The 27,693-nt window shown below is 45.7% G+C and overlaps 1 protein-coding gene across 1 annotated transcript in view; it reads right to left on the bottom strand.

Moving 5' to 3' along the window:
- LOC310922239 (phospholipid-transporting ATPase IG-like) overlaps positions 1-27,693 on the bottom strand; it is a gene marked incomplete at its 5' end in the record, with an annotated part of 62,640 nt that overhangs the window by 23,043 nt on the left and 11,904 nt on the right. The window contains 13 exons of the mRNA XM_083882696.1: positions 548-705; positions 804-965; positions 1,847-2,044; positions 2,831-2,981; positions 3,361-3,442; positions 4,013-4,077; positions 4,881-4,931; positions 5,585-5,688; positions 8,407-8,535; positions 9,144-9,251; positions 10,215-10,295; positions 15,803-15,892; positions 17,638-17,757. Of these exons, the coding sequence (XP_083738822.1) occupies positions 548-705; positions 804-965; positions 1,847-2,044; positions 2,831-2,981; positions 3,361-3,442; positions 4,013-4,077; positions 4,881-4,931; positions 5,585-5,688; positions 8,407-8,535; positions 9,144-9,251; positions 10,215-10,295; positions 15,803-15,892; positions 17,638-17,757 (1,499 nt within the window). The remainder of the gene's footprint in view (positions 1-547; positions 706-803; positions 966-1,846; positions 2,045-2,830; positions 2,982-3,360; positions 3,443-4,012; positions 4,078-4,880; positions 4,932-5,584; positions 5,689-8,406; positions 8,536-9,143; positions 9,252-10,214; positions 10,296-15,802; positions 15,893-17,637; positions 17,758-27,693) is intronic.

The raw sequence follows: 27,693 nt of genomic DNA, 5'->3' as shown, positions 1-27,693 counted from the left end.
TTACCAGGGTTGAGCCAGGCTGCCTAGGTGATTGATACCAGATATGCATCTGGACACAACGCCCAGAGTCATCAGGAGTGTGCATCCCAATGCCGACTTCTGGAAATATAATCAATCTCTTGCCCCTGCCAGAAAAGCAGTTTCAGAGCACAGAAGTCCCAAAAGAAGACACATGAATATGCGAACTGAGCAAAAGCAGACAAAGAACCCTGCCTTAGGGGAAATAAACTGTATATAAACCGGTCCTTCAGGGGCTGGATTTGTGAACAGGGAAGGTTTGGTGCGATAGAGGCCAACCGCAGGTTCACTCAATATCAATCCCGGGGTCGGTGTTGTACTTTTATTGTGGCTTTCCGCGATCTCTGTTTGTAGCGAAATAAAATTTATTTTTGATTATTAATCTGGGTATTTCGTTTATAACAGCAATGGTATCACAACATGCTTCACAGAGAGACTGGAAAGGGATCCATCACCTTCAGGTCACTCTCACCTCCCTCCTTCCCACCAGAGAGAGGGAATTAAAAAGCCAACATCTTCACATTCTTACTTTTCTGCACCTTTCACCAAAGCGATTTCATCTGGGGAAGAAGAGATGTAGGTATATTTGCATTCTGGGTGTGCCATCAGCCCATCCACTTGGTCTGCTTCCTTGATCTGAACCGTGTGGCACAGGCAGAGGGCTCTCAGGAACAGCTCCTCGCGGCTCTGGGCAGGAGGGAGGGAGGATGTTACTAGCTGAATGCCACACCCAGCCAGGAGCTGGCCACAAAACCCTTACAGCCATCAGCATGCACATTTCTTACCTTTTCAGCTTTGCCATAGTACTTGAGGGGTCCATCAGTCTGGGAGAAGCCATCCACCTCTGAAATGCAGTCTTTGTACTTGTGCCCATCTATGCAGCACTCGATGAACTCCATGCTGTTCTCCGTCAGCGTCCCGGTTTTGTCTGTGAACACGTACTCCACCTGCAAGCACCAGGCAGCTGCCACAAGGGCTGGGGAAGGAGCCTCCAAAAACAGAGACTAGGGCATTTTAGTGCATCTGTGGCAGTGCTAGAGAGTACTTGGCTATCCTAACCTGACTCTGCAAAACAGACACAGGTGCCCCATCACATCACTGTAGTTCTGCTACTTTGCTCCTTTGTTTTTCAGCCTGTTGCAAAGGTGGCAGAAGGCAGCTTCTGAAGACTTAAAATCTGTCTCCAGGCTCTTTACTTTCCCCTCATTCACTTTCTTGGGTCCTTTGCTACAGCCCTTGTGGTTACGGAACTGTTGCTGCAGGTCTGCTGCCTCCTTTGGGGGATTTTCATCTTGGAGCTATATTTTGATTAGCTAATTGCTATATTTTTATTATTGTTTTTAAAGCAAAATCAAAAGCAGGAGGCACTACACATGCCCTGCACTCATCTCTCAAGGTGCAGATCAGAAAGGAAAGCCTGAGTTGTCTAAGTGCCCCAGCAAGGCAGCAGCAGCACAGCTGCACATGTTCTGCACACCCATGGAGATGACTGGGCAGACATTTCCATTAATCCTCAAAGAGACAGAGGATTCTTAATTTTTAATTGAAGCAGTGAAAGCAAAGCACCCTGACACGCAGAGCACTGTGCCTGATATTCCCCAATATGGAAACAATTGGCGTGACCCAATTCCTGCTCTTTCATGCACTATTTATAACCTTATCTGCTTCCCAGAGCAAGTGGAATCACATTCAATGGAAAGTGCCACCAAAGCGGGTGAAGCCTGGCCCGAGGGGACCACGAGGGATTGCCACAACAAGGGCTCCTTGCAGAGAGGGCACTTTCATCCACACTTTTATCCAAACAGATGCAAACACAGCACGTTCTGACCTGCCCGAGCTCTTCGTTCAGGTCCGAGGTGTTCACCAATGCCCCCTCTTGTATTTCTTCATCATACATCTCCTTGTCCCAGGAGATGAAGAAGGAGCCCAAGAACTTTTGCATCTCTACTGTAACGTACATGGAGACAGGGATAATAAAATTGAAGAGGACCATAAATGACAGGAAGTCCGTGAACATCTGCAAGACCTGCAAAGGAAAGAGGAGAAGATGCAGCCTGTGGCTGTCAGGACACAGAGGCAGTTTACAACACCTCAGGGATTCCAGACAGCTTCTCAAAAAAGGTTAAATAGGAAAAAACGACATGATAATGAATACAGCTGAGATACAGGGCAAAATCCCATTTTCCTCTGGCACAGAAAATCCCACTGTCTTCTGCAGATCTACCGGGTACACCTCACTGCTTCATAGTGATCAAAACAATGTTTCATAAGCATATTCCTCTTAAGAATATACTGCTACAGGCTCATCCTGACCCCAAGAAACCAGAAAAAAGGAGCAGGTGTCTTGAGACCAGTCAAGCTGTGGCAAGGGTACAAGTGGTGCAGTGACATCCCTGTACATCCTCCTCAATAACTCATCAAATGAAGATCTCTACACACTCACACTCAACTCTCTCAGGCTTGACTGCCTATGTCTTGGCAAGTTTAACAAACTGGTTGACATGGCCTCAATTTAAGTTTACCTATTCAAAGCTGAAAGACAGCTCGAGTTCAGATAAGGACCAAGGTTAAATCAGCTGCATTTCTATATTATATAGTATTTACTTATGCTTTTCCCTGCTCCACACAAATATCACTGTGCACAAGCATGAGAGCACAAAATAAACACAAACAGCAGGAGAGACCGAAGGAAACAACAGCACTTTCTGTGAGCAAACATGACTCCCAGGGCTGGCAGCAGGCACTATCAGATTAAACAAAACAGCCAGAATAAGTAAAGCTGGAGGAGGTGCTGAAATACAAATCCACTTACCTTGAATGTCTCTCTCTCTTTTTTAGTCTTTTCATTGTACCAAGGCTCATCATTAAATGGATTACTCTGCCAGACGTATTTCAGAGTTGTGCATACAGTGGCCTTGCCCAATAAGATGCACAAATACACTATCAAGAAAGCGTTGATAGATCTGAAAAACAGGTTTCTCTTCTAAATTCTTGCAGCTATTTTTATAGAGAAAAACATGTAAATAGGCAGGAACAAGACTTCCTTACTTTTAAGAAGGGAAATACAGAACAAGTGCTTTTGACACTGCTGATATTCAGGGTCAGGTTAATATATTTTAACGTTTCTTAATTTCATTTTTAAATTTAAAAAAAGCTACTAAATGATGCTGCTTATTGCAAGATAAGCTTTATCAAATACCCAGATTTTTCTATGCACTCAGAGAGCATCTGAAACAAAAGGCAGTGGATTAGGGGATTATTTCTGCACAAGTAATCCATTAAAAACAAGCCCAAACCCAACAGGTTTTACTGATTTTTTTTTTCCTGAACAGAAATACTCACTTTTCTACTGCAGACCGTTTCTGAGATTTCCCTTGGTAGTTCAGAGCCATTTTTGTTTCCATTCCAGTATAGACTGCAACTCCTGCAGGGTATTAAAGCAGGGCTCATAAGGGACTGGCAGCCCCAGAGGGACCCAGCTGGCACTTGGCCATCAGGGGCATCGGTGTTTACATCAAACTCCAATCCCAGCTGAAGGAAGAGGCATTACCCAAGGACTGTTCGCCTACAGAAACCTCTAAGGCTGCTAAGTAATGTCACTGCTGTATCCCAGAGCATAAGCGGGAGCCCATGGATCACATACAGTCAGGAAAAGCATCAGTCTCCCATCACAGTTGTCACCCTCCATCACCAGGGTCTGAAACTGTGCTCGCAGCAAAGGCTCTGGAGACAATTCCTTGCTCATTGTGTCTCAGGCAAAAAGAAAAGCTTGCTCTGGTGTATTAACACAACTGGGCAGTCCTGCAGATAGAACCAGTGTCTCCTAATTTCACCCTGGCCACTTTGCAACCAGCTTTGCATGAAAACTGCAGCTGTACAGCCCAGGTAGACAGGCTGTAGAGAAGTATGTTCCCTCTCCAGATTTAGCAGTGAACATCTACATTAGTCATTACTTATCAAAACTATTTAAATAAACAAACAAAAATAACCTCACCATAAATCTTCTTGGTATTTTTGAGGGTAGCACCTTTCAACAACAGGTTTTCAGGACCCAAAGACCTAAACATAAAAGAAATTATAACATTACATCACTCAAAGAACATTCAAACTACTTTATAAATTAGAATCAGAAATAGGATATAAAGATAAACAAAGATTCCTTACGTCTGATTACATGATTTGTATGTTAAATTGGGGCCTTGTTTGAGTTTGTTTTTCTCTTTTATATAATTACATTTCCATTTCATCTTACAAATACTATCCCCAATGCACAAAGTTCCACTCTTATTGGGGAATTTTCAGTAAGGCTTTTGAGGAATAACTGCAAAATGTTCAGATCCAGTATGTTCCAGTACTTAAATAAAAATGCAGTGTTAAAATCATCAGAAGCCTGTCCATTCCAGCCCAGTCAATCAATGGCACCATCAAAGCTGACAGCCTCATTTCTGTTTTTATTTATCTTTGAAACCCCCCAGTGACTCTTTGTTGCTTCCAGGGTATGAATAGACCCACCAGAGCAAAAAACCCATCCAACACGCTCTGGTGAGAGCCAACTGTTTTGGATGGCTTATGAACATTATTTGCTCATTTTTTTCCATTAAACACTCAGGTTGATGTTTGAGTTTTTGCTTACTTTCAAATGACAATATTACATTATGAGGTGGTCTTGCACTGCTTCCCCAAAAGGGGCTCAAACAAATCACAGGATGGCAGAAGGGAGGCCTCCTTTTAGAGTGAAATCTTTGGAATGGTTAAAGAAAAAAATAATATTCCCAAATGATAGCAGGACAAGCTCAGATCCTTGAAATTCTGTAGATGCCCAACCCCTCTGAAGAGGGCCAACAGACAGCTGCAAGACCAACCTGGCTACAGGCTCTTGGTTATTTCTGTAGATGATAATTCTTCCAACAAATCTGTGATAAAAATATGAGAAACTTGTATTACAAACACATTATAGATACCACAAACACATCAAAGAAAAGTCACTGACAGGAAATGGAAGCAAATACAGAAACAAGTGAATTAGAGAGTTTAATGTTTCAGAGGGGTGGCTGTGCTCAGGACAGGGAGAAGCCACACACTCCCCACGCTCAGGGGTGCCCGTGTGCTTATACACCCCAGCACATCCCCATTACAGACTGCAACACACCCCAGAAAATTTCCCTCAAAGGATTTAACCACACAGACCACTTACTCCTAGAAGTCATTCAGCCCAATGCATTTTATTGGGAAGGTAAGAGTGGCCTAAAAATAGGTACATGGACCATTACTACTGCTGAGCTGACAGAAACCAGCTCATTATACCACAAAATGTGTTGCACAAGGAAGGCTTTTCTGCAAAGCCACTGAGCTTTGAAGACTTTGCCATCCTCATACAGAGGAGGCTCAGTAGCTTATCATTGCCTTGAGATATCTTTTGGTTTCTGATGGCCTTTTGGAAAGATGACCTTTGCTTTACTGAACTACAGATCCCCCAAATGATGGTGCTGGGGTGTCTGCAGGGGAATGACACCAGGCAGCTGTGGGGCAGAACAGGCAGGGGAGGATGCAAGAGAGACAGACTCACTTGTAGAGGTCAGGCTGTGGCTGTTCACACTCGATTGTGGCCGTGAGGGTGTCGATGGCTTCATCAGTGCAGAGCACGGTGGTGTCCCACACCGCGTACTGAGTCTGGGCACGGGAGCACAGGCAGTGTCACCACAAGCCCCAGGAATAATCCCATCCCTGAGTTTTATACCCCATCACTTAAAATTCCACTGTCCACAAGCCTGTCAGCACCAGCAGCTCTCCCAAGCCCTTGCCACACTCCCACAAAGCAGCTGAAGCATCTCTCAGTGAAAGAATGAAGTCACTAATGCTTAAGAGAAACCACAGTAGCAAGCAGCTGCTGGGTGTCTCTCTAAGACATCCACCAAAAGCACAGCATCCTTGGTTTTTCCTTGGGGACTTGCCCTAGTTGGGGTGGAGGGGAGGCTGCAGGTGGCCCTGTGAAGAAGGGGCTCTTGGGGACCACCTGCCTTGGCTCCTTGTGGGGATTCACGAGAGTGAGACAGACTTAATTAGCATATCTAGTCTGGTGACTAGGATGCCCTGGGGAGGACAAACAGAACTTTGAGCTTATAAGAAGATGGGATTAGAAACCTGCTTAAGGAAGAAGATTCAATCAACTCCCTACAATGAAGATGTTGAAAAATGTATGAGTTGTTTGTATGATCTTTTAACCTAATTATCGTAGTAGAAATGATTAACCTTACTGAAATGGTATATAAGTTCTTGGAAAATATGAGTAAAATTGGATTCTGATCATGGTCAGTCTCCCTGTCTCTCCATCAATCGCCGATAGCTCCTGAGGGTAACTAGACACCAGCTCCAGCACCAGGGATCAGGTGGAGCACTGGCAGACTCCGAGCTATTTTTAGCAGCTGCTGCTGCAAAGGTTCATCTCTCATAATTAACTGAAAAGCCCACAAGGGATCTGATTGCTGCCTTTCAGGCTCTATTTATAGGAGTTACTCAGAGCTCCAAGTCATGGCAGGCTGCACGGCAGGCTGCCTCAATCCATCTTCATAAACAAATTCATTAAAACGCTTCCTCTGCTCCTGACGTGTGCGTCGTCCCCTTCCCTGCACATCCCAGGAGGCACTGCCACGTTACACACCCTGTCATCATAGCATTAGAAATCCCCACCTTCCTGCTGCTTTGCTAACCTACCTGGCTTCTCCAATTGAAAATGCTCAAGCACACGTGGATTTCCAGTCTAGATCACAGCTTTTGTAAAGCACAAGTCAAAACTGTTCCTGCAGTGCTAAGTACCAAACCCAGCCCTTGCATGGGGTTTTGCAATGCTCTCATCAGCAGACACCGTGCAATTACTGAGTGATACTTCAAAGCCACCTCCTAATCAATTCCATGATCTTTACATCCTTCAGTGCATTTATAAAACACATGTTCTTTTAGCTAACGTATGGCCAAAGATTTGTGCTTCAAAGACAGCCCTGACAAAATCTTTTACAGTTCTATTCCAGTTTCACTTAATCAGGCACCTCTCCCATACCTCAACCTGACATGCTCCAATTACCAGAAAAAGCCCCACCAGGAAGGCAGCAGATACCCCTGGAGATGAGGTTTGATGATTACCCAAGCATGCTTTCCCTCACCCCCCTTTTGCAGCAAACCCTGGTTCCTAATGTTAGATCTATTTCTCCAAACAGAGGTGGCTTTTCTATTCCCTCTTTCCCCTCAAACTCATCTTCACCTCATCATGAAACAGGAGACAGCTCCCAGTTACCTACAGGAATCCACAAACCAAGAAAAAAACACCACAGTGCTTGATATAGAAACTCAGCATTGCATCTCCAGACTCACAAGTTAATAAGAGCCAAGACTCTGCAAAAGTAATGTGAGCTGATGCATATAATACACCTGACACAAATAAGCAATAGCCTTTTAACATGGTTAGCTATTTTTAGCCTCAAGCCACTTCAAGGCTCCAACTCCACCACACTAGTGGAACCAACACTGTGCCACCAGCTCCCACACAGGTTATCCAGCACCAATTAACAGCCACCCATAGAGAAGAACCAAAAATCCCAGATAAACATATCAGATCCATAGTGGTATTACCACTGACTTCAGAGTATGCTGGAATGAATCATGTCATTTTAAAGTATCTTCCAGTCCTACTACTGCAGCTGCTAGTATCTGTATAAATATTTATCAAACTCAAGTGCAACCAAATGTTCATGTCTTCTGACAAATAAGTTCTTTGTTGTTGCTTCTTTCCCTAGTTTAGAGAAGGGGAGATAGAGAAAGAAAGAAAATAAACTGAATATATTCATCCTGAGCAAGACTAGCATTAAGTTTCACTGCTTGCTTTAGGGAAAGGGAGAGAAAATATCAGAAGCAATGCTTTTCTCACACTGGTGAAAAACTCCCCAAATGATTCTAGACATGCTGCCTCAAAGAAGTCACTCATCTCACTGGAAATGCTTGGTTAAGTAAGTGTTGGCAGTTCTGGAAAGGAGCTGGAGAGCTGCAGGCACTGCTCCCCTGAGGCACCAGAGCTCACAGTGTGGCTGGAGCAGGGAAGCACTAACAGGCTGCCTGTGATGGGCAGTGAAGCTGTATCGATAAATGGCAATCCAATTTGGGGCAATGCCAGCAGATATGGCCCTTGGAGACAAAACAGAGCACAAACAATCCCCCAGGGCTTCACTGCTGACACACTGGAAGCAGACAAGAGGCAGGAGCTGTTAAAGAGCCATGCAGCTACAGGGGTGGGTTCCATGGCGGCATCCTCCAGTTGAGCACAGCCCCCACCCTGCAACAGTGCCACCTCCAGGTACCCAAGCACCAGCTCCCACACAATGCCCCACCCAGCCCCCTCACCTTGAAATTGGACTCGCCATCAAGGCTTGCTGTAGTGACATAACACGTCCCATCAGTGCTGCTGGAGGCCAAAAATATCAAGTCACAGGGGAAGGTCTCATCTGCTTTCACTTCTACTATGTCTCCAACCTAGGAGAAAAGAAACATTTGCATGAAAAGTCCTCTCAGTTGTTATTAGATGATTATGATTTAGCTTCTCTCAAAGCCTAAAAGAAATCACCTTGGCTAAAAGGTAAACTGGGGTCCAAGAGGTGCACAGATCCCTGAACATCACTCCACAGCCTGATGGGGCGATCCAGCCCCGCACTGACTCAGAGCACCCACGTGGCACTGTTAGTATTCATTTCTCTGCTAAATCTTGATGGAGCAAGAGACTGTACTTGCCTGAAGTGCGGTGCAATAAATTAACACCAAAGCTAAGTGTACTTTCCTGGTGTCCTTGGGAGAGTTGGAAATAGAAGAGGACTGCCTGTCCTGAAGAAGTGCAAAATGCTGACAGATCTGTCACTTGTCAGCCCCAGTACAGCTTTTGTGAGACAGCTTTTCAAAAGCAAACAAAGGCAGCTTCACTCCTTAACTGGGAACAGCTCTGAGAGCATTTCATCTGAAAGTGAGCATGCTGGGGCAGTTCTAACCGAGTACACCCCTCCTCCCCTGCCCTTGTCCCCTCAGCACACAGCTCTGTGTTCCCATCAGCCTCAGCGAGAGCCACATGCAAGTTCTCAGTTAACAGTTACCTTGATTTTTTCACTCTCTTTCTGCACTTGCTTTGCATTTTCGACAACAAAGACATTGCTTTTGTTCACTTCGTTGTCAGCTCTGTGCCTCAACCAGTCCTCATATCCCTAAGGCACAGACACAGGCAACACAAACTTGTAACAAAGTGAGTAAACCAATGAAAAAGGAGGAGTGAGGATGAAAGGGACACATTAAAACAATGAATAAGGAAACTGTCCTCAGACCTCCTTCATGCCTGATAAAACATCAACCAGTGGCTCAGACTGAATCATTTTATTTTAAAAACTTCGTATGCATATTTGACAGATTCAGAACAGATTAAAATAACACAAAAATAATCTATATGTGGAGCATGCAATGAGCAGCTAAATTACTGTAACACATTTCTATTATTCTCAGCTTTGGTAAAAACAGACTGATAATATGAATAATACACTCAGCAGCCTGCAACTCTTTCCTATGGTAATACAGGATGAGACTCTTCCTCTTCAGTCTTTACTGGAAGAATAAAACTGAGATTTGAAGCAGATAGATTTTATACTAGCTCTCCCTTTCCAGCCCCCATAGAAGAAACATCTTTTTTTATTATTCAATCAGGAAATTTTGAATGGCATGTGTGCCTATGATGGGAGGCAAAAGGTCTTTTAACACTGCAATATGAAGACTGCATGTTTTCAGGACTAGCTGAGTGGCTGAACAGAACCTGTCCTTTCCACCTTCCAACATGGGAGCAGAGCGTGGGCTGTATTTGGAGCATGTCTCTGCAAGGACTCAGAGAGTGTTTCTAAGAGGAAAAACATTCGAGTAACACCAGACCTACAGCAGAAAGCTTTACTGACCCTCATGGCCTGCTTTTAACAGCACAGGGATGCTTTACATTGCCAGAACAGGAGACAGCAACATCCACACTCAAAATGCAGCCTCTTGAAAAGCACCAATGCCCACCTCACCCTCTAAGAAGGGTGCACCAAACCAACCAGCACACGTTGGTAGCTTCTGAGTACATTTAAATACATGTTTCTCTACCTGTCTCAAAGAGCATCTTCTCCTCCCCACACTGACACCTGTACCTGTTTGATAGCTGTGACAATGATGACAAAGAAGAGCGGGAGGCCACTGGTCACCGGGCTGGTTGGGGTGTCCACTATTACCTGCAGAGAGAAAAATGTATTGCTGAGCCCTGGGTTTTAGGCAGCAGAAGAACCAAAAACTTTGGTTAATGGGGGGGAAAAGGGTGCTTATCCCACTGAGGGCAGGCCAGAGCCTAGCAGAGAACAAAGAGAAGGAAGGGCTGGTTATGAAAGGGAGGGCAGTACCAGTCATCTTGAACCACTGACATTGGGAGGCTAAAAATAACACCCATCTGTCGTCCCTGAATTTCTTGCCTTCAAGTGTTTGAGTCTTTGCAGCAGCTTCTCACGCTGCTTCATGTAAACAATATTGTATTCTTAGAATTTATCAGTATGTTTTGCATTCTTGTTCTCTGAGAGAGAACTTGACTGATGGTCATATTGACCAATGGAGTCAGGAGGTTGTAACCTCCTTGGGCCAATCTTGGCCCTCTGTACAAAATGTATATAAGCTAATTGGAGTCAGATAATAAAGAGCTTTCCATGTTTCACCAAGCTGCTGCCTGCTGTCCTCTGTGAAGGTCCGCTCCCACGTCCCAACGTGTTGCCCCTCTAAAGGCATGGGGTAACACCCATCAGCCCAAATTACCTATGAAATATACTGCAAAACAGAATATGAATATTTAAGTAAAAGAGAAATTCAAGCTTTGTCTTTAAGGTCTCAGATTTGGAGCTTAGAGCATGATGTAGGTATCATGGCTGCACAGGGGCCCTAGGGCAGAGAGCTGGATCCTTCCTGAGTTCACTCCAGTGCTTGAGCCAGCACCAGAGTAAAGACCAAGCCCCTGGAACACTAATTAAACCTTCAGGCTATGGGAAACCACTGTTCCTTCTGACTGTACCAAGACTTGTCCCAAAGGGTAAGAATGGCAGGACAGGTTCATAAGTGGGAGGGAGCACTTTCCATCTTCCAAACCAATACACCACAAACTGGTCATTTTTCCTGCTGTTCCTGGAGAGAATGGGAGCATGAGAGGCAGATGATGAGGACTGATGAAAGGGATGGGGAAACTCAGCAGAAAGGCTTTGTGTCTCCACAAAGGGACTTTGTCTCTTGTTTGTGCTTCCCCAGCACACTCACAAACAGCAGCATTTGGATATTTATTGTTTCGGGCTGCCTGTAAAAAGCAGTGTTAAGGACAGGACTCCTCTTATCAGCTACATGGACATTTTTGACTAAGAAATGCTGTACACTGCAATATTACCCTGCACTACTGAACCCAGAGAGAAAAGCCAGAAGATTCTGAAGTGGAAGAGATACACCACAAGAAGCAGCCAGACAAATGGCAGATGAGTTAAGTAGCAGGAAGGTAAGCCAAGATAAACGCCAAAAATATTTCCAGGTACACGAAGCCCTGGCTCACTCAAATGGGTGTAAAATGTTTCCAAGCAAAAAGTCTGGTAGAAACCACACTTAGAAAGAATAGCCTCGAGTGAGGATAGTGCCAAGTGTCACAGACATGGCACACAGCACACGTGATGGCCACTCACCGAGGCAGTATCATGAAGCTTAGGCCAGTAAGCCAAAAGTTATCTTGCAAAAATTGGACAGCAATGTAGAAGCATCCGTGACTTACAGGGACAAGGGACTCTGCAAACCTGAGATATTCTAGAATACGTGGTTTTATTGCAAGGGTCATGGGTAGAAAGGGCCTTCCCTTCAGCCACCAGCCTCGGCTGAAGGGAAGTCCCAGAGAGAGAGGGAGAGAGAGAGCAAGAGGGTAAGCTGGCAAGAAGAGAGGAGAGAGCTAGAGAAACGTGGCAGGGGTCTATTTCAATTATAGGTTTCATATTTGCAGAATCTTTTGCTAAGCAATCATATTTATAAGGTTTCCCTGATTCATCTTCCCCAACAGTGGTCCTTAGTGTCCTAAGGAATCTCATAAGAAGAAACTATTAAGTAACAGAAGGACGTTGTCACTTTTAAGTGGCTTCAAATTAAGCTGTTGGAGTCTTAAACCAGTCCAAAAATAGTTTCAGAGGAGTCTGCCTTTGTCCTGGCTTGTTGCTTGTGTGTCCCTCAGCTTTTCACCAGCTACAAAGGGGAAGAGTAGTGTCCAGCCAGGGAGTTTTTGCAGGGAGTCCAAACTCCAAATACATATATGAATTATTCCAGGCACTTCATCTAATATTGTGCTCCTATATCTGTAATCCTGTATCTGTGTGGACAGAAGTTGTATTGTTTTTTACATAAATGCATACAACTACATCTCGTCCAGTGCAGGAAACTCTCCTGCTGCGTAGGAGGAGGTCCTCTACTTTGCCCTTCTCAGCAGAAAGCCAAAGTTCTTCTTGAATTCCCTAGAATTGCTGTGTTGGGAAAGATGAATCAGGGAAACCTTATAAATATGATTGCTTAGCAAAAGATTCTGAAAATATGAAACCTATAATTGAAATAGACGCTTACTTTGAGTTGTAGGATACCGAGTCTTAGTTACTATATAACCTGAAAACAATAGTCTAATCAGCTGAAGGAGAATCCCTTTTGATTGAACAATACCTTTCTGCTGGCTGAGGGATCCAAAGGTCAATGTAGCAAAACAGAAAAGTCTAAAGAGTAGTTTTTAGAGTTTAAAATATAACATAGTATGGTAATGTAGTAGTTCTTATAGGCTGTATGTAGATTCTATAGGATTTTGTGTCTTGTATTGGTTGGTCACTGTAAATTAGAATATTCATCACAAAAGGAGATATAATGTATTCTAACCAGGACCTCGCTCTCTTACCCCTGCTCTCTTCTCCCAGCACTCTGACCCCTGCCACCTCTCTCTTGAGGCATTGAAGACTGTAGTCAAAATAGATAGTGCTGAGATAATGTAGCTAGGACTTCCCTTTTGCTAACAGAAGCCAGACTGAAGGAACTGATAAGGAACTGATAAATCATGAGAACTGTCAAACTAGGGCTTCTGCATCCTGAATAATCAATAGGCCCTATGAACACAATACAATCATAAATCAAACAGTCCTGGGAAAAACAGGATTTAGCTCTCACGAACACTAAAGGTTAAAAAGTCAGAGCTGAGGAAGACAATCTTACTTCATCATTTTGGGACCCCACCCCATTAAAAAGACCACCGACCCATTTCAAAGAACAAACTACGCATGCTTGATGGCTTTTTGGGCTAATTACCATACGAAGCGGGGAATGGGAGGTATCAGAGCTATGAATATGCATTTGTAGTTTGTGTATTCAATACTCCTGTAGATAAAAGACCCTGTGATCATCTGTAAATTGCGCGTGTGTTTCTGGGAGCGATCCCGCACGCTGCCCAGCGTCGTAATAAACATACACTTTCTAACTTTAAACTGTTAGAGAGTCTTTGTCCGTCATAGTTGGATATTGGTATTAGATCAATGTCCATAGTTTTTTAATAAATCACTCTGGCTCTCTTGCTCCCACCTCTCTTAGCTCTTATCCTCTTGTTCTTTCTCCCTCTCTCTTTGGGACTTCCCTTCAGCCGAGGCTGGTGGCTGAAGGCAAAGCCCTTTTACCCACGACCCTTGCAATAAAACCACATATTCTAGAATATCTCAGGTCAGCAGAGTTCCTTGTCCCTGCCGTCCTCGGATGCTCCTACAGACCACACTCCAAAAGTTATCTCCATTTTCCTCCTCAAAGAGGTCTTTTCATTCCTGCTACCTCCTGAAATAGCTTATTGCCACCAGCTTGGTCTGTCTACAAACACACTTGGACTGTGCTCACTCCAGGCCAGCGCCTTCCACCAGGAGATTCCCCGCAGATTCCTGTGAGAGCTGCAACAGATGAGCCAAAGGAACAGCCATATATATATATATATTTATTAATATATATCTTTGCATCCCTGTTTGTGTGCGTATTTTATGTTTAATGCATGTACTGTGTCTTACAAAGAGCTGGATCTGGAGTCACAGAGAAATAGATGTTTTGATAAAGCGTTTGACAACAGGTAGGGCAGGTGCACCAGGCAATTCCTCAAGCACTGTGGCACTTCACTCCTCATGCAGTAATCAAGTGGGACAACCCCATTAATTTACAGAAATTTAAATATAAACATGAACATTTAGGCTATAGGTGGCATTTTTCAAGGTATAACCCTTGGTACTTAAAATGAATGGAGTAGCCCTGAGTGCCTTTTTAAGGCAAGTGACATCTCCAGAATGACAAGCACCTGGGGGCAGGGGGCTGTTCTATACAGCAGCCAGTGGATCAGTGCTTTCAGGCTGGGTTTTGCTCAGTTAGGTTTGTTTGTTCTCTAAATTGACCATGAGGGCTGCTTCCCGATTTTAGAGGTGCTCACAAAATAAAGACAAGGAGGAACAGCCAGGCTCTTCTCTCACCTGCATAGACCTGTGTCTAAAATGGGCAAGCAGCTAGGCTGAAACTCAGTTTGTAACTACAATCAGGAATATTCCATGTTCTCCACGGCCAGAGAGTCAATAGATAAAATGTAATAGTATGTCACTAAGTGGCCAGCTACACAAAAAGGACATCCTGAGTTCAGGGTATCGCTTCAGTTCAAGGCAAATTACAAAATGGGTCTAACAAAATGGAGTAACGCCAGCAAAATGAAGAGATGGAGGCAAGCCAGCTGACAGCGGAGTAAATTGGCCTTTCATGTCACACTGCCAGGAGGAGCCACACATAGCCGTGCCTCAGGATCCCCACTCCTGCAGCAACCAGAGTGACTGGAAACCAGAACCCTTTACTGCATGGACAAAACATTTCAAGCACTCAATTTAAACAGCAGCCTAGGAGGGAGTGATATCCCAGTCCTGAACCACCCAAACCCTGCAGCAGCCACACAATGCCTTTTCATTTGCTGGGGTAGAGCTCTGGTGCCTATTTCCAGCCCTAGAGCTGCTTGTGTGCTGAGCCCCAGGCCTGAGGATTCAAAAGGTGAGCAAAGGCACTGCAGTGATTCTCCCAAACTCCCTTTGCCCCAGTGCATTTTGACATCTTGCTTTTCTTGGATGACAGAACAGGAAATGAGTATTCCTCAGGATTTGCCCCTACACTCAAGCCACAAAGCAGAGCAGGAAAAGTTTGTGCCTGTAATAAATTTGCTATTTTGCCCATGCAGAGCAACTTCCTGAAGCTTCAGGTTACCCAAATTCATCCTATGCATTTTCTGAATTTTACTGAGTACATCCTATCTCTCCTGCTTGCCTTGAAACTCATGATATCTGAGACATAAAAATATCATATTACTTGGGGAAATATAGTTACGAAACAGAAGTAGTAAAGGTGACAAAAAAAATCTTAATTGTGTAGCATCAAATGTGTTTTCAGTGGCTGAGTGATCTTAACAGTTAGAATTAAGATGGTTTTTCAGTGTTTCAGCAGTCATTCAAACCCCATCTCAGACAGGCCCAGATATATTAATTATTTTTATGCCTTGGAGGGTGTGGCAGAATTATAACACAGCTTCCAACTCAAAAATTTCCAAAATTCTTATTAAGCACAAACAGTTTTAAAGCTCAGTTCTTGTTCGAGCTGTGTCTAACATCAGTGTCTAAATAAAACTCACTCTTAGCATCAAAGCTCTTACCTGCACGAGGAAGATGATGAGGAAGTAGAAGTTGGCAATTCTTCTAAACTGCTCAAAAAGGTTCTTCGGGAGGAAATTCCAGAGGGTGTACTGTGGGGAGAGAGGGGGACTCACAAACAGACCAAGACACATGGCTGACAGGGACTATAGCTACAGAATGGGAATGATCGACACCCAAGAGGGAAGGAGCTCTCCTCCAATGCGGCAAGGGAAGCACAGCAAGGTGGCTGAGCAGCCTGGAGGGCTCCAGGCAGAGATCCAGGTCCCAGAGCTAAGCCCAGGAGCACAATGCAGCTGGATGCTGAGATGCCACCAAATCCCTGCTTCAGCTTCCAGCTCCAGCTCTCTCTGCTGGAGCACTGAAGAGTCGGAAGTGTCCCACAGTGAGACAACTTTAAAAAGGCATTTGTAGACACATGATTTCATTACAACATAACCCACAGTGGATATATTTTTTTTCCAAATTGCTAAAACCATCTTAGAGCTGCTTTTGTTAAAAAAAAAAAAAAAAAAAAAAGAAGCCATGCTGCCCATACAAATTCAGTATTAGGTTGTGCTTCGTTATAATTTTAAGAAGGCTGCTAAATCAATTACTCTGGAAAGCATGTGGAATTTAAGAACAACATGGAAAATAATGGGTCTAATATCTATCTTTCAGTCTGGCTGGAATAAAAAAAAAAAAAAAAAAAAAAAAAAAACCAAAAAAACCCCAGTCTAGTCTCAAGACCAATGTCCATTTAATTATAAAAGAGACTGGTCAGGTCCTAGATCTAGCAAATATAAAAGGAAAAAAGAGCAAGGACATAACATTCAAAAATAAATCAAGGAAAAACTAAAATTAGTGCTAAAGCAAACCATTTGTCAGGGAGGGAACTGAGACAGGGGAAGGTGTCCTCACTGAAGGCTCCTCCTGCAAGCCAGGGAAATGTCAATGGGAATGCTATACAAGTTAAACATGGACAGACTGAAAACTTTTCCCAAAACTAAACTCAGACATACAAAAACAGATAAGATCCAAGATGTATAAAGAAAGAAAGGAGAGGGGAAAAAACCCCTTGCAGCTCAAGTACGGCAAAACTGAAGCCTAAGTATATGCTGAGTATCACGAATCCTAAGCACTGGGATACATATCCAGCTGTGTTGACAATATGGAATGCCACTTGTTTGATATTTTACTCAAATTGGCTTCAAATCTTTTGAAATAGCTTCATGAATGTCATGGAAAAAAGCTAAGCAGAAGGCAGATGGGTGTCATCATCGTTTTCTACCATAAACAAAAGCTGCATTAATACCATATGAATGTTTCCTCCCTTTCATCCAAAGGGATAAACAGAGCATGGTTATTTTTGTCCTATCTCAAGAAAGAAAAATCCCACAGAACAAAAAAAAAGAGGGAATAATATTTTTATGTCACTTTATAAAATAATGCCACTCCCTTTTGCAAATTTGAGTTGCTGTTATCTCATGCTGTATTATACGCCTAATCTGTCTTTTCTTCCCAAAGGGGATTCCAGAAGACTTTATGAAACACACCAAAAAAACCCCGCAACCCCACAAAATCAATGTGGCCATGTGCTTTGCTCTCATCCAGCCTACAAGAAAGGAACTTGCTTACACCCCCACTGGCATTGATAGGATGACAAAAACCCACTAAGAGAGAGACTGGAGCTGTGTGTAAGGGCTGTACCAGCCTGCTCCACTTGTAGAGGCACCTTTGCATTCATCCTTGAGGAATTCTGATTCTCTAAGTTTCCAAATCCACCAAACAAAAGCAGGGTGAGTACATGAGCAGAAATCATGCAGACAATGCTCCTGGATAGGCAGGGGGAGCTCACCTTGGAGGACACGATCCTGTTGTCGCAGAACTTCTGTGCCACATACGCCTCAGTGTCCGAAACGGGGCGGTGCCCGACCACCACGGTGCGTGTCCCCACCCGCTTCTCCTCCCCAGCACACTGTCGGGGCAGCCAGGAAAAGGAAAAAAACAGCTTTTAGCTCAAAATAATTCAAATATTTGCATTAACAGCTCCCAGCTCCTCAGTGCACCGTGCTGTTCATTGGAAATAAGGCAGATGGAACTCAAAATTTCACCTCTCTGCCTCAGCCAAAGCACAGAGAATGAAGAACACATAAGGTGATTTAGCAAAACCAAGGACATGCTGAGCCTGAAACACACCTTTGCTCAGCCATCAGCTCCCAGGACCACAGCCTGCCCTACACCCCACCAGGACAGGTCATTGCACTCCTGCCCTGTGTAGGACAGCTGCTGCCTGTGTCTGCAGCCCATGTCAGGTTATTTTTCCTTCTTGAAGGAGCATATGTCTTTATCAAGCACTTCAAGTCATTAGGAATATAATTTAGCACCTATACATCTCTTCTTAGTCCTGACCTGGAGAATCCTTCAGCTCTGGGTTTATTCATTGCATGGAGGACGATGGCAACTGCACCCTCCCTTACACTCACTCTTTTGTCCAACCTTCAAGCCCATGCAAAATGTGTCATCACCACTGGTACATACACATAGATTTAGTATTCAGCTCAAAAAACCAAAAAGGTCTGCTTCTGCTATTTAAAAATCTCAGTGAAAATCACAAATGATGAAGCAGATAGTTTCACATCACAAACTCCTCAAGATGACACACAGGGTGCTGGGAAGCCAGCTGGGCTTGCTGGGGATTTAATTTAAAGCAGAGATGTCACAAGTGAATGTCAGCCTCATGTCATGGGGGCTTGATGACAGCCCAGCTGCTCCACAGCAGGATGAGGGGAATTGCAGCGGAATAACCTCAGCAGAGAAGCAGGGTTGCTCTGCAGGATGACAGCAGCCCTTGCACAAAGCTCCGAGACACCTGTGATCAGCAACATGGGGCTCTAGCAGAGACCCAGCCACCTCACAACCCTTCCAGGCTACCCACGGGAGGTGGCAGCACCCTGCAAACCACAGACAGATCCTCCCAATCCAAAGGAGAGGATGTTAACACAGGAAACAAAGTATCTGAATGCACCAAAAGTAGCAGAACTCGTCTATTTCAATGTAACTCTTCAACATTGAATTTCCAACTTCTTGTAACTTCTTTTAAAAACTTTCCCAACTTGTGACAAAGCCGAGGCCAGGCAGGTCCATGCAGCACGCTAGAAGCCCTCAGTGGTTGAGGCAACACTGTGAGTTCCATCTCCATCAGCCTCCAGCTCTGGCCAGCTCAGCACACTCAAGTTTCTCAGTGGACCAGAAAACTTTATTTTTAAAAACAACAGAACTGTGCAATAGTTTAAAAATCAGCTTTGCATTCTGTCCAGGTTCCCCCTTTCATATAACAAAGTGTCTTTGCCACAGATGCTCACAGCCAAGGGAGAAGACCTGGCTGGCACCAGGAAGCATTTTGTGATGCTGAACTTAAAATTACCCAGTGAATTTAAAATGCCCACTAAGAGCAAATGGGGGAAGAGGGGTGAGGAGAAAAGAGTGGTGTTAGACCAGGGTAAGATTTCCTTAGAGTTCAGGCTTTGAATTTCAAAACATGAATAGGGAAGACATTTGTCACAGTCTATGATTCGAGGGCATTAGCAGGCAGCAGGGCTGCTAAAACACCAGCAGATACTCTTCATACTCCACTTAGTCATGTTAATCCTCAACCCTACAGCTTGCTTGCTTTGAAACCCCACCAGAGCAGGCATCAAAAAGGCCAAATCCCTGTCCCATGTCAGCTGCCCAGCACAGACTCAGCCTGCTGCAGATGGATGCTCCTGGAGAGCCCTGGATCTGGCTCAGCATCCCCTTGTAAAAAGAGCTCATCACAGGCAGCTTGTCAAGGTGCAAACTAAACCCAGCTAGAGAAAAGGTGCTCTGAAGAAAAACATGCTAAGACAGAAGGCCTGGGACTAACTGAGGCTTGGGGAAAAGTGTCAAAACCAAAAAATTAAGCAGTTAAAATTGGTGGACCTGGAGCAGCAACAACTGAATCGATCCTGTTACACCAGGAGCAGGATCTGCCCAAAGGAAGCGGCAGCTCTTCCCTTCCTGTTTCTTTTTAATTAAAGAAATGTTTTTACACCATGCCTATACCTGGGGAGGTATGCTGACTGCTCTCGCTACAGCCATCCTCACACCTCCAGTGGCTGATGCTCAGAGCAGGAGGATTCTCACGCCCTACACGATATCTCTGCACCTCCCGACAGAGCCAGCAGCAGCCACCAGTGAAAAAAATGAAATTTGGAGAACTGAAACCCTTGATTGTTATGTAATAAGTGTATTAATATCTTGAATGTCTATTTTGTAATGTAACAACGAGAAGCCACCTTGGCAAGCAAAAAGGAGAGAGCTCTTTAAAAACCGCAGTCCCCCCGATGCCGAAGTGAATGCCGAGGACCGAGAGAGAGGGCTTCGAAGTGAGGCGAGGCGCGGGCCTCGCCCCCGGTTCTCCCCCGTGCGGGCGGCTGTCTGCGCGATCAATCGCCGTCCGGGGGGATCACCCCGGCAGCGCGGCTGGGGTCACCTCGCAGGCCCGTCGCGGTCGCCGTCGGCACCGCGCAAGGGCCTTCGTCCCCCTAAGTGCAGACTCGGGGAGCGCTCCGTAGCTCCCCGCTCCCGCCGCCCGCCGCCAGAGCCGGAGAAGAGGAAGCTTGCCCGCCCGCCACCGAAGCCACAAGAGAGCCCCCGTGGCTGATAAGCGTGCCACACAGCTCCCACTTGGCTCCGCGACGCGGCCACTCCTCCGTGCCCACCGCGGGGACCCCAGTCGCCGAAAATAAAAGAGAAGTGAGCGGGGCCGCCCGGCCCCGACCTCCGCTCCCGCCACGGCGGGGTCTGGCTCCTGGCGTCCCCGCGGTCCCCGCCCACAGCCGCCGCCATCGGGAGTCTGCCTCGGGCTTCCCAGCCCAAACCGCGCCAGCGCGGCACAGCCGATAAGAGCGGCCCGCCGCGCTTTGTTCCCACCACAGCCTCGGCCCGCAGCTGCGCCAATAAAACAGCGCGTCCCCTGGCAGCCGCAGGGCCGGGCGCCCCCGCCACTGGGCGGCCAGCCGCTGCTGCTAGACGGCGCGTCCCCGGGCTCCCGTGCCGCATCCCCGGGCTGCCAAACCGCCGCCGCGGCAGCCGGCCCCGGCCCGAGCCCGGCGCGGAAAACCCCAAAGCCCGCAAAACCACCACGTGGCGCACCCAGCCGGGCAGCCGCCAGACTGCCGCCCCGCTCCAAAAAAGAACCCGCGCCCGCCACACTCCGTCCCCACCTCACAGCCCCGGCGCTGCCCACCATCGAGACCTCCAAAACACCATAACTGATTGCGAAACTGCCATGAGGTCGTTAGAGCCTGCAGCCCCTGCTTCCCGGAGCGACCCCGTACATGTAAATTAAAAATCCCAGGTGCATCTCGGGACCCTTTTAACACCAAAAACCCCTTATAAAAATAAACCTAAGTAAAATTTAAACCCACAAGAACCAATACTAAGCCGTATGTACCCTAGAGCATCAGTGGAACTGATTTTTCCTGTTTTTGTGACTCACTGTGACTTAAAAGTACCAAACCAGGAGTGAGACCCCGAGGCAAACAAAGGGAATTCAGAACTCTGGGAACACTCCCAGCGAGGGAAGAGTTCTCCAGCCCTGCTGTACTTCCTGCTGCAGAGCTGACCAGGACCCTCCTCCTCCAGGGCGCACCGGGCTGCCAAAATCCCTCGAGCAACCATTGTAAGAGCTGATTAATAAAGGCATTTTAAGGAGAAAAATATTATCTCCGCCCATTTATAACAACCAGCACCCCCAGCAGTGACCATCTCCATGAGCTCACAATCATGGGCAGGGCTGGCACACACTCCCAGATAGGGAATGCCACCATCCTCCCAGTCACACCACCATGGCAGCAGCAAACAGCACCTCCTCCAAACTACAAACTAGACCCAAAAAAGATTCCCTGATGTATCTGCTGCATTACGGAGGTGCCAGCCACGGTCTCACCAACCTGTGCCCCAGGAGCAAGAGGCAGAGCCATGCACCCATGCCACAGCAGTACCAGGCAGCTGAGACAGATGTCCCCACATCTGGTCCCCATTGTGCCCCTGTCCAGGCTCTGGAGCCAGACATGTCTGGTGAGCATTCCTCCAGCACAGGGAGGAAGTGACAGCTTTGCCTGCCTGTGCTGATGTAAGAAGCAGGGTGAGGGTTTGCCACTCACAGACATTAGCACAGAAACCACAAAGTTCTGCTTAAAGCACTCCTGGAAAAGTATACACAAGGATTTCCTGACTATCCACAGAAAGCATGGTGTATGTGAAGCCCCAAAGCAGAGGAGAACCCAAACCCAGGTGTGGTGTGTTGGCTGACCAAGCCACACTGACTTATCAGCACCAGCCCTCCTAGGAAGGCTTTCATCCTCCAATCCCTTCAGTTATTTATCTGCAGCATCACCTACACAGATGAGTACAATGCCAAGGTAACAGTGACACTAACTCCACGGTGCATCCCAGCCCTCCCTCCATGGTCTAACCAGGCTCTCACCACTCACGGCATTTCATTTCCCATTCCCTCAACCACCCCACAGTGTCACACCTTCCCACAGCCACACCAGAAGCTGGAAGGCTTCACACCACATCTCTCTCTCCTGCATCCCCCAGAAAGCAAGTGCACACCAGACACCTGCAGCAGGAGGTGTAGGCTGAGCTCAGCAATTAAGAGCTCTTACTTTGACGAGCCCAGCCCGGGGCCTTCGCCGGGTCGTTAATAGATTGCTACATCTTAATAACGGCTCTCAACGGAGACTTAAGAGGCAGATTTAGGGAACAATTGCCAGGCTTTTGTGAAAATTATAAAATATGCAGATTAGCAGGGAGAGGATTTAGATGACGTTTTCTGACTGCCTTTCATGAAAAATTTTAATTCTGATGGCAAAAAAAAAAATAAAAAAATCCTTGGATGCAATTCCAGCAGCTGCCTCGTTGCCTGGTGGGGTTCTACACAGTCCACAGTGCTGAAGTGAGCTGGTGCAGGCAAAAGCCAGAGTTTCTCCTGCTGTTTAGAGCCAAGCCTGCCAAAAGGATTATTCAAGATAAACAACTGCATTCCCCTCATAGGCACTTTCTTACCTCCCTGGGGCAGAGGCATGGTATTTGTGTGAGCACTGGGAGAAGCAGAGCTGTCTGCAGGAATTAGCAGTGTCAGACTGAGCAGGGTGTAGGGACAGTGCCAGGGAAGCCACACTGCATTCTCCCATCAAGCCTGGAGGATCTGGGGATGCCAGTAGGTGACCACAGACCCATCTGCTGTACCCTGTCCCTGCAACCCAGAAGAGCTCCCAGCAGCTGGCAGACATATACTAGCAGCACCAGGGGGACACTGCAGACACCAGGAACTGAGAAGAAGGAGGGAAGGAGGCATTTTTGAGCAGAGCCACTATCCTGTCTGCATCACCTGAGGACCGGCCCCAAAGATGTAGGTCTCTCCTGCAATGTTTCAAGCTTGTCTTGGGTTATGTAAACAAAAAAAAATAATTATTCTATTCCATCGTTTGAAAACAGTTGGAAAGGTGTTTTCCTTATCTCTTGTAACTCCAGGGGGGAGGGGGCAGCTGCCTTCTGATAATGGGCCAGCTGTTAAAACTGGGTGGGGCATTGTTCCTTATTTCTTTCCACCCTCCGGGGAATATCTTCAGGTAATGGGCCATTTAGGCTCACCAATGACATGACACATTACATCATCCCATTGTGAGATGCTCCACCCAGTGAGGGGAGCCAAACCGTTCCTACCCAGATAAAAACTGAGACATAGGAACACCAGGTACTCTGGTTTTCCACTGGATTCCTGAAGGAAGACTGGACCCATCTCACCATTACTGGACCCTTTTCTAGAGGACCATCTCTACTCCAACAGAACCACATCTGCCACTCCAGGAGGGCTTACTTTGGACTGCTTCCAACACTCTGACCAACAGGGTGTCAGGTTGTATTTCTGACTTTGTCAGGGTTTCTAGGATTTTCTGTTTGTTTTGTTTACTCAGTTTTGGTTGTTTTTTGTTGGTTTTTTTGTACTACTATGTTTATATTCTTAATATTTCTAGTAAAGAAACTGTTATTCCTATTCCCAAATCTTTACCTAAAAAGCATTTAATTGCAAAATTATAATAATTTAGAAAGAAGGAAGATTATATTCTCTATTCCAAGGGAAACTCCAGCTTTCCCTGGCAGATACCTGTCTTGCCAAACCAAGACAAAGCTTCAGTTCAGAGCTCCTGTTCCACTCCCCCAGTGCCTAACCAAGCCCATCAGCAAGTCAATCTTTCAGCAGGGCATCCAAACCAGATTTCTCCTGAAGGAATTCAGCTGGAAGAAAACAGCCAGAGAGTCAGACACAAATCATAAGAGATAAAGATGAGGCAAGTGAGGCTCTTCTGCCAGGAGCATCCCTCAAGCTGGCAGCTGGCTGCCTGTCCTGGCTTTGCCCATGCTTGGCAGGGAAAAGGGCTACTGCTGCAGCACCACCCTTCTCGTGCCAGGGAGAAACTCACATGTGAATGTGTTCTGTCAAATGCTTTGATGTAACCCAACCTTCCCATACTTGCGCCTTTTATAAAGCCCACGTACTGCCAGAAGCAGTTCTAAAATCATGGCATTAGGGGGGATAATGGCTATTTTCTTACATTGCTCAAACTTAAAAAGCCCAACTACGTGCCCATGGAAGGTCACCTGAGGCTTGGCATTTCACTATAATTTTTTCTTTGAGGAGATAAGAACAGGTATGATTTGTAGGCATCAGGCCAGGAGTAAAAATGCCCAGGGATGCAATTAATAACCCAACATATTGATGACTTGAAGCTGTTGGAGCATTACATAGATGGCAGAATAACATTTGCAGCCCACAACAGTCCCCAAATTCTTTGCTTGAGTTTGGGCAACTGTCCCTTTGTGCCTCTTTCCCCTTCTCCACATAGATAAAACTGGATAAAAGTTGCAAACCTGGGTAAAAATTAGCAAGCCTAGGTAAAAATTAATGGAGTTTGAGTTCAACAGGAGAGGTGAACCTGTGCTCTGCAGTCACCACTGACAAGGAGCCACTTCAAGAGGACTATTTCTATGGCAGCTGCAAACAGAGTGTTTAATTATATCCCTCATATGGAAAGCAAGTGTCTGTGCTACCTTCTGGCCTTGTTTCCAGAAAAAAAACAGTGGCAGAAGAAAAACTAAAAAACCACCACCATTTGATTTACTACAGTTCCAGAAAGCACCAAAACCAGAACTAACTAGTAAAAAAACCCTCTCCTTTCATGTTTGCTGAAGATAACTTTAAGCCACAAAGTAAACACAAATAACTCATAGAAAACAGATCTAATAAAAACCACAGGCATCAAAAAAAAATCATCTACTAAACCCAGAGATTATACAGCACAAGTACAAAGCTCAAACATTTGAATGAAATCACAGCTTATATTAAATATATGTGAAAGATTAAATCACATTACTTGGCTTCGATCTCATAAATAGTTTAAAGTCTAATTGCTCCTGTATTGTTCCATTTATCATAAAAGTAGTAGAGAAGGCAACCTGATTTACAAAAAAAACTTGCAAAAATAACAGCACCTCCCAAAACAGCCTGTTCTAGCTCCTGTTTCATTTAGCCTCAGAAGAGCAAAGGAAAACACATCCATAATTTTAAAAAGCCTCCATAAATTTACCGTAACCTCCCCAAAACATCCATCAGCCTCGGGAAGTTGCTCAGCACATCAAGATCATTGCCCAACCGATATTCTTTTAATTGAGATTTCCTCTTGCCAATTTTCCTATGACTCTTTGTCCTCAATCATTTCTATGAGGGTACAAGCAATGCTTTAAGAATACCCTTAATTCAGCAGCTCAGACTGTGCTTATCCACAACGGCCACATATTTAGTCAGATCTCCTGATTTAGAGAGAGAACTCCATCAATCAGGATCAACCCCACCACTCTCCCTGTGCCTGCAGGAAAGGGTCAATAACATGCACAAACCTTGGAAAAAACAACCAACACTGAATCTGAAATACTAAGAGCTCATAAGTCCAAGAAGAAGGGCTGAAGGCACACATTGCCCGATCTCATTTCCCACTGGATGGGACTTTGCTGCTCATTCCTAAGCAGGATGGGAAGGCTGGCACCTTGGGAAAACATAAGGTTGAAATTTAAACCAGTATCCCTTCTGTGCTGAGGCTGAAGCTCTCACTGGTATTTCAGCCAGGGACAAAACATGACCACCAAGGAGTGACTGCTGGGTTAAGCCAGCTCCAGCCAAGGTGGGGGGCAGCAGAGGCAACCATGAGAGCTCCCAGACCTAAAGAAAGGGCAAGAGCAAAAGAGGAGTCATAGGGAAAAGGCCAGTAACTGGGGGATTTTACACCACAGCCAGCACATGATGGGGCTCAACATCCAGACCTCATCCCTGGGGATGATAAAGCAGCATATGATGAGCTCTAGCACAGCATTACTGAACCAGATCACACCATCCTTAATGCAAGTGGAAGCGCAGTAAGCAAGGGGCACCAGCCAGAGCCCACCCCCACATCCCCTCTGTCCCCAAGACATGCTGCCTCACCATATGGTCTTATAGGGAGCTCACCTTCACCAAAGACAGCAGGCTGGGGAACAGCAGAGCCCAACCAGACTGCATTTCCTGGAAAAGCTGACTTAGCCAACAAAGCCACTGATAAAAACAGACATGGCTAGGTGGAGAGAACAGGGGAAAAAGCTACTTGAAAGATTTCATAAGGGTGGAGAGAGGAAATACAAGAGTTTTTTTCCCTAGGTAATAAATTTAAAGGATGGCCCAGCCCTATTCTGGACTTGAGGAGCACCGTGGACAGGGGTGACAGCTGAAAAGACCTTTTTTGGCAAGGATTTTCTTTTTCCTTTTGGAGGCAGTCGACCCTCAAACCAGGCAGTAGTGCATCTTCCCAGCAAACATGCCACAATGGCTGCAATCATAGCTTCTGTTAAGCAGCGCTTTGTACAAAGTCAGGTTCACAAGTGATGCAGAAAGCCAAACCCAGATGGGATCAATTGGGGCAGCATTACTTCAGTGCTGCTGTTTTGTGCAAAATCTGTTGCTCCTGCTCAAACACAACCACCGACCTTTGGAAGTTTTCATCATCTCAATTCTTTTTTTCCCTGTCCTGTTGGCAGCCAGGGCTATGAAACCATTGCTCATCTTGAAATACAGGCAGCAGATCTTTTTTGGCAGTCCAAAAGAAAAGTTCGACCAGCATGCTGCTAGCATATAAAATTCAGGCTCATAGGAACACTTCAGGCTTGAAAACAGAAAAAGGACTTTGAATAAGAGCCAAATGTTTTGCAGAGGTCACAAAGCAAATACAACAAAGTCTTCCTGTCTTCAAAACTCTTCCTCCCTCCTCTCCCCGGCTCAAGCTGTGCACATCTGTTCATCGGCAGCTATTTTAGCAAGGCAGCAAGCTCTCTAGAGCAGTGATTTGGCTTGGCAAAATTTAAAATAAGAGCAAAATGGAAAAAACTCCCAGTTTGCAATTGTCAGTGCTTGCATCACCCAGCAGAGCTAACGTTTTCCCATTGTTTTCTGGTCCTCTGAAACCCTGAGTTCTTCAGTTATGGAAACAAAAAACCCTAAATGCTATGTTATGCATCCCAGCTCAGCCAGATGTTATTCTAACCTCTCCCACCTACAAACATTTTGCCCCTTTTTAAGTTTTCCCAGCATTTCAGAGCTAGGCTGCCAGCTGACTGGCGAGAAGCCGATTTCCCAGAGCAGTTTTTCCTTTTCGCTGGGAAGCAAGCCCTCCTGGCTGTCCACATTCCAGGGGCAGAGGCTGCAGACTGCCCTGCCAGGGTGTACCTCACCACAGCACCCCAAAAGCCAGGGCTGGCAGCCCTGGGGGCTGCCCAGACCCATCCCTCAAAGCTTGCC

This window comes from Zosterops lateralis (genome assembly GCF_965231275.1).
Source record: "Zosterops lateralis genome assembly, chromosome: W".
Taxonomy (NCBI): Eukaryota; Metazoa; Chordata; class Aves; order Passeriformes; family Zosteropidae; genus Zosterops; species Zosterops lateralis.
The sequence above is the reverse complement of the archived record's forward strand: the minus strand, read 5'-3'. Positions and strand labels throughout refer to the sequence as shown.